Source organism: Pteropus alecto, unplaced genomic scaffold (genome assembly GCF_000325575.1).
Source record: "Pteropus alecto unplaced genomic scaffold, ASM32557v1 scaffold15, whole genome shotgun sequence".
In the NCBI taxonomy this organism is placed as follows: Eukaryota; Metazoa; Chordata; class Mammalia; order Chiroptera; family Pteropodidae; genus Pteropus; species Pteropus alecto.
In genome coordinates, this window is record NW_006436286.1 from 2,738,800 (window position 1) to 2,746,498 (window position 7,699).

A 7,699-nucleotide genomic window follows, 5' to 3' on the forward strand; every position below is an offset into this window, starting at 1 on the left:
TTATTCTTTCTTCTTCCTGATGGTGAACATTTATTTGAGTTTTCAGTTTTTGGAGCTATCTTATAAATAGCATGTTTAAAATATATATATATATTTTATATGTCCTTTGATGGACATATGCCTTTAAGAATACACTAGGAATAACTGCTGGGTCATAGGATGAGCACATCCTTAGCCTAGCGGAAGTGGCCATACATTTTCCAAGAGGTTTTACCATCTTACATTTCTCTTGGCAATGAGACCCAACTGTGCCATGTCCTTAATTTCAGCCATTCTCGTGGGTGTGCGGCGCTAATGCACTGTTCTCTTTTTGTTCTTTGTAATTTTGCATATAGTTCTGAGGATTCTTGACGTAGCTTTCTCTTAGTTTTCTTTTCTGCCATAATTACTGGTCAGATTTTTATTAGTCAATCAGGAATCTTATCTCATTTTATGTCATTCTCCCCTTCACAGTGTCCTCTTTTAATTGGGTTCAGACCACAAAGCAAAGAGTCTCTGAAATTTTCTGTTTTTACAATACATTTATTTTCAAAGTAGGCATTTCTCGTGATGCTATAGTTTCAAAATTCATTACCCTTCCTGTAGCTCAATCATTTTTTCTTTCATCCTTATGAGACTGGTATTTATTCAGGAATGACTTGTAATCATATAGAACATCATCTGCTTCTGAATAGTTTCATTTCCTTTTTAGACATTCTTTTGAGAATGTCATTGTGTCCATATGAATGAGGACAGGCAGAGAGTGTGATAAGTTTAGGCAAGTGTTTGATTCCAGAGAGCTTCTGCAGCTTCATGTGGATCACAGTTATCACAATGGGCCAAAGCTCCCACCTGGTTCCCACCTTTGCAGAATGAGTCAAATACCATGTACCTAAGGATACATATCTAAAATTTTATTTCCTATTCTCCATTCTTTCATTCCAGCTTATGACAAGGGTCTTGGTTTTACTCTGCTGCCCGATCATATTGTTCCATGCTGCTGCTTCTCAATAACTTTCAGATTACTGCAGAAAAAAGTTCCAATAACGAAGTTCCTTTTCTTTCCATGTGTCTTTTCTGATACATTCTTTCTTTTACTAGAAAAGGAGAAGTCCTTCATATTCTTCTTGATTATGACAGCCAGCTTGGTAGAGAACACCAAAGCAAGTACTTGCATGTATGTAAAAAGATAAAGACATCATACTCTGAAAGTCACTGATGAGTACGCTTAGTCTCCATTTCAATTTTTTAGGATGGTTATCTTAGGTAAAATTATTCTGTGACTCCCCTTGATGAATAACTTGGCTAACTGGTGCAGTAGAACTGCCTATTCCCTTTGGGTTCTTGTCACCCAGGCTTCAAGAGCCACCACCAAAAGCATTTTTTTCTCTTATTATCTTAGTATTTCCATTCATTCCCCTCAACACAGAATTTTTACTCCACCACCAACATACTATCAATTATCACCAATTAAAACCAGGAAACTACAGCCGCTAGGTGGCGTCCCTCTCTTCAGTGCAAGTGGCAGCTATGACTGGAGTTTTGGGTTGTTAAATAAACTCTACTTGCTAAGTCTGAAGAAGCCAGAAAAAGCAACAATGATTTTCTATTATGTAAACATCATTCTTTAGCACCCTCTTAGTACATACCTGTGTGTGTACTCTCTGGGTAGAATAAAAGATAATTCATTTTTAATATTCTTCTCCAAAGTGGCTGATGGTATATGATAATAAATCAGTTTGGAGATTTCTTCAACATTACAGTGAGGTTCCTTCACCATGATTATGTGGTATCCCACACCTAAGAAAATTGATTTAGAAGAACAAATAAAACAATTTATAATTCCCTCATTCTTTCAGGGTTTGGGTGAGCAAGAAGAAGGTAGAGCATGTCACAAATCACTTTATTACATCTTAAAAGCCTAATAAATAGTTCTTTTGTAATTTCATTAATTTTCTTAAAGACCAATAGAACAGAGATAGAATGAAATGCTGTTATCTGGCTTCTGGTCCTACTGACGCTGAAATCTGAGAGGACAGGATTCATATTCATTAAACATATATTTATTGGGTGTCTATTATATGTAAGGTAGTAAACAGATCAGCTAAACATCTCTTACTTCAGAGGTCTGAGAAATCTTTCCAGAGTACTCTGTACCTGCACTAGCCTTCCAGAAGCTAGGGGAGGCAGGTAGGGTAGTGGAGAATAATACCACGAGGCCACTCCAGAACTTCATGGAAAACACTGTAGTGGCATTCTGATAGCTCAGGGTAGGGCAAAAAAGAAAAAAAAAAGCTGCAAAATACCTCTGGGGTACATAACTCCTTCACTGCAATGGTCCTTCAAAGGTTTGGGAGAGGGTAGTAGAATAGAGAGAAATCCTTTAAGGTAAAGAAAACAATGCAGAGATGAAGAGCAAAGAGGACCTGTCAGATTGAAAAAGCTGAAAACTAGACTGTAGCTTAAGGAGATCTCTATGATCTCATCCATGCACAGATCCCAACCTCTGCTAAGAGAATAATCCTGATCCCATTCCTAAAATGTTTGAAGACAATGAAGAACAGAATCTAAATAAAGTTGTAACAGATCCCAAGATTGGCTCAAATACAGATAATGCTTATTCAGTCATCTACAATAAAGGCCTAAGACGCCAGAGAATACCCTTTTCTGAGAATAAATATCAACTTCTTTACCCTCTGTTGTAATTTTTTCACAATTTAAGTCATAAAGAATATAAAATACGCAAAGAAGCAAGAAAAATGATGGAAAACTCAATAGAAGCCAAATAGAGATATTTTCCAAACAAAAGAAAAAAATATAACTCCAGAATCTGACTTTATGAAATGGAGATTTGATTTACCTAATGTAGAATTCAAAATAACCATTATAAAGATGCTTACCAAAGTTAGGAGAATAATGCATGTTAAAATTAGAAATTCAAAAAGAAACAGAAAACTTAAGCAACATAAGGAAGTTATGAAGGTGAAGAATACCACAACAGATTTGAATAATTCACAAGAGGGGTTCGAAGGAGAATATATATAAAGCAGACAAAGACAAGTGACCTCTAAGTCAAGTCATTGGAAATTATTCACTCAGAGAAGCAGAAAGAAGAAAGAATGAAAAAGTAATTAAAGCCTAAGAGACTAACAGGATACCATCAAGTAGAGCAATATACACAGTATGGGAGTCTCATAAGGAAAAGAGAAAGAGCACTAAGGAACCAGAAAGTTTATTCAAAGAAATAATGGCTAAAAACTTCCCTACCTAGGAAAGGAAAATGGATAGCCAGATTCAGGGAGCCCAAAAGATCTATACAGGAAGAACTCAAAGGAATCCACAGTGAAACATGCTGTAATCAAATAGTCAAAGACAAAGAGAGGATTTTGAAAGCAGCAAGAGAAAAAAAAGCAAGTTGTCACATTCAAGGAAATAGCCATTAGACTATCAAACAGCAGGAACTGAAGGATAGATGATATTTTCAAAGTGCTGAAAAAAAAAGAATTGCCAACCCAAAATACTATAACTGGCAAGACTGTTGTTCAAGAATGAAGAATAAAGACTTTGCTGAACAAACAAAAGCCGAGAGAGTTCATTATTACTAGGACCATCTTACAAGAAATGCTAACAGGATTTTCTTTTCTTCCAGCTGAAAAGACAGTATGCTAAGCAGTAATACAAAAGCATATGGAAGTACCAAACTCACGGGTAATGGTAAATATATAGACAAATCCAGAAAAATGTATTATTGTAATGGTGGTAGATAAATTACTTTAAATTCCACTATTAAAGTTAAAAGACAAAAAGTATTAAAAACAACTATAACTAAAATGTTATATTATTAGCAAAAATTAAAACTAAAAATAAATTGCACAATACACAATATAAAAAGATATAAATTGTCACATTGATAACTAAAGTGTGGGGGGGGAGGTAAAGAGAACAATTCTTATATGCGACGGGGGTTAAATTGTCATCAGTTTATAACCGACTGTTATAACTATAAGATATTTTATGTAAGCCCCATAGTAAGCATGGAGAAAATACCTACAGAAGTTATACAAAAGGAAAAGAGAAACGAATAAAAGCATATCAATACTAAAAACTAACAAAAATGAAGTGAAGACAACAAGAGACGAATAGAGGGACGTAAGAACAACTAGACAAACAGAAAACAACGAACAGAACGGTAACTGTAAATCCTTCCCTATCAAAAATTACTTAAATGTCAACAAATTAAACTCTCCGATCAAAATACATAAAGTGACTAAATGGATTAAAAGCAAGATCCAACTATATGCTGTCTACAAAAACTCGCTTTAGATTTAAGGACATACGTGGGCTGAAAACAAAATAATGGAATAAGGTATTTCCTAAAAATACAACCAAAAAGAGCAGGGGCAACTACACTTGATCAGACAATATAGACATTAAGTCAAAAAATAGTCACAAGATAAAAAGAAAACACCGATAATGATAAAAGGATCAATTCAAAAGAAAGATATGAGAATCATAAAATTTGAGTACCTAACAACAGAAGCCTAAATGTACAAAGCAAACATTGACAGAACTGAAGGATTAAATAGCCAGAAATACATTAACAGTAGGTGAGTTCAAAACCCCACTTTTAATAATGGACAGATTAACCAACAGAAAACCAATAAAGAAACAGTGGACTTGAACCATACTATAAACTAAATGGACCTAATGGACATATATACACATCATTCCAACAAACAGAGACAGAATATACATTTTTCTCAAGTATACATGAAACGTTCTCCAGGACTGATCATGTGTTATATCACAAAACCAGTTTTAACAAATTTAAGAAGACTGAAATCATACCGAGTATCTTTTCTAACCATAATGTAATGAAACTAGATACCAACAGCAGAATGAAAACAGGAAAATTCAAAATATGTGGAAATTAAACAATACATTTTGAACAACCAATGAGTTAAAGAAGATATCAAAAGAGAAGTTAGAAAATTTCTTGAGCCAGGTTTAAATAAAAATACAACATACCAAAGTTGATGATGCAGCAAAAGTAGTGCTGAGAGGAAAATTTGTAGCAATAAACACCTATATTAAAAAAAGAATGATCTCTAATATCAACCTAAGCTTATATTTCAAGGAACTAGGAAAAGAAGAACAAACTAATTCTAAAGTTATCAGAGGAAGGAAAAAATAAAGAATGCAGCAGAAGCAAATGAAATAAAGACTATTAAAACAATATAAAAAATTTATAAAACTAAGAGTTGGTTGTTTAAAAACAAACTTTTAGCTAGGCTAAGAAAAAGAAAGAAGACTCAACGATGTATCACTGAACTGTACATTTGAAACCTATATAATTTTATTAACCAATGTCGCCCTAATAAATTTAAAATGATAATAAAGAAAAATGATAGGAGACATTACAACTAATGTCATAGAAATAAAAAGGATCGCAAGAGATTACTATGAACAATTATAATGCCAACAAACTGGGTAACCTAGTAAAATGGGTAAATTCCTAGAAATACAATCTACCAAGATTGAATCATGAAGAAATAAAGTCTAGGCAGATCCGTCACTAGTAAGGAGAAAAAAATCAATAATCAAAAATCTCCCAGCACAGAAAATCCCAAGGACAAAGAACTTCACTGAGGAATTTTACTAAACATTTTAAAAGAGAATTAATGATAATTCTTCATAATTCAAAACAAACGAAGAGTACAGTATACTTCCATATATTTTTATGAGGCCAACATTACCCTGATACCACACCTACAAAAAGACAGTAAAAGAAAAGAAAACCATAGGCCAATCACTCTGACAGACGTAGATGTAAACATCTTTAACAAAATACTAGCAAACTGATTTCAACAACGTATAAAAGAAAAATACTATGACCTAGTGGGATTTATTCCTGATATGAAAACATGGTTCAACATGTACAAATCAATAAAAGAAATATAAGACATTTATAGTGTAAAAGAAAGAAATCACATGATCGTCTCAATAGATGCAGAAAACATTTGACAAAATTTAATGTCCTTTCAAAAAATCTGGTATAGAAGCAATGTACCTCAATATAATAAATACCATATAAGACAAACTCACATCTACAAAAATACTCAATGGTGAAAAACTAAAAGCTTTTCCTCTAAGATGAAGAATAAGACAAGTATAACCACTCCCGCCATTTCTATTCAGCATAGTCCTGGAAGCCCTAGTCAGAATAATTAGGCAAGGAAATTTAAAAAAAGGTATCCAAATAAGAAAAGAAGAGGAAAATTATCTCTGCTTACAGATGTGATGTAATATGTAGGCAACCCTAAAGACGCCACAAAAAAACCTGTTAGAATAAAGAATTTCAGCTAGAGATGGAATGCAAAATCAATATACACAATACGTTGCATTTCCACACATTAAGAACATACTAACCACATTAAGAAAAGGAAATTAAAAAAATAATCCAACCTACAATAGCATTAAAAAGAATAAAATACTTTGGAGTAAATCAGCTAAGGAGGTGAAAGACTTGTACACTGAAAACTAAAAAGCATTGATAAAAGAAATTAATGAAGACACAAACAAATGGGGAAACATCCTGTGTTCACGAACTGAAACATCTGATGTTGTTAAAATGTCCAATGCAATCCCTATCAAATCCCACTGGCATTTATTATAGAAATAGAAAAGAATTCCTAAAATTAATTGGAAACATAAAAGACTCTGAATAACCAAAAACGATCTTGAGAAAGAACAAAGCTGGAAGTATCACAACCTAAATAAACACTTTCTGATTTCAAAATATATTATAAAGCAATAGTAATTAAAACAATATGGTACTGGCATAAAATCAGAAAAATAAACCAATGTATCACAATAGAGACCCCAGAAATAAGTCAACATATATATGGTCAATTGATGTTTAACAAGCATGCCAAGAATACACAATAGAGAAAAAATAGTTTCTTCAACAAATGTTGAGAAAACTGGATTATCCACATGCTAAGGAATGAAGGTGGACCCATGCTTAACATCACACACAAAATTCAAATCAAACTGTGTTAAAGACTTAAGCATAAGACTTGACACTGTAAAATTCCTACAAGAAAACACTGTGGAAAAGCTTCATGACACTGGTCTTGGCAATAATTGTTTTGGATATGACACCGCAAGCTCAGGCAACAAAAGCAAAAATGGAAAAGTGGGACTACATCAAACTTAAAAGAATTTCCACAGCAACATTCAACAAAATGAAAAGGCAACCTGTGGAATGGAATTTGCAAACACTGTATCAGATAATGGGTTAATTTCCAAAAATATATATGGAACTCCAACGCAGTAGTAAACTCAACAACAAAAAACAAATAATCTGATTTAAAAATGTGTTACAGATTTGAAGAGACATTTCTCAAAGAAGACAACCAAATGGTCAAGAAGTACATGAGAAGATGCTCAGTATCACTAATCGTCAGGAAACTGCAAATCAAAACCACAAAGAGGTTATCATCACACCTCTGTTAGGATAGCTATTAAAATAAAATCATATAAAATAAAATAAAATAAAATAAAATCATATAAAATAAAATAAAAGACTCTGCCATTCCTCAAACTACCAAATATTTTTCTTTTTCTCGTTGCTGCCAACTCTCTTCAAGTAGAGATATGTACTTGCCGGTCTTCGTTTTATTACCTTTCATTACTCCTTAAGTTAATCTCTTTTAAC

The 7,699-nt window shown here is 33.1% G+C and overlaps 1 protein-coding gene across 1 annotated transcript in view; it reads right to left on the minus strand.

The window, feature by feature from the left end:
- Positions 1–7,699, minus strand: part of LOC102884742 (ATP-binding cassette sub-family A member 3) — an 84,451-nt gene that overhangs the window by 39,123 nt on the left and 37,629 nt on the right. The window contains exon 15 of the mRNA XM_025047284.1: positions 1,629–1,779. Within this exon, the coding sequence (XP_024903052.1) occupies positions 1,629–1,779 (151 nt within the window). The remainder of the gene's footprint in view (positions 1–1,628; positions 1,780–7,699) is intronic.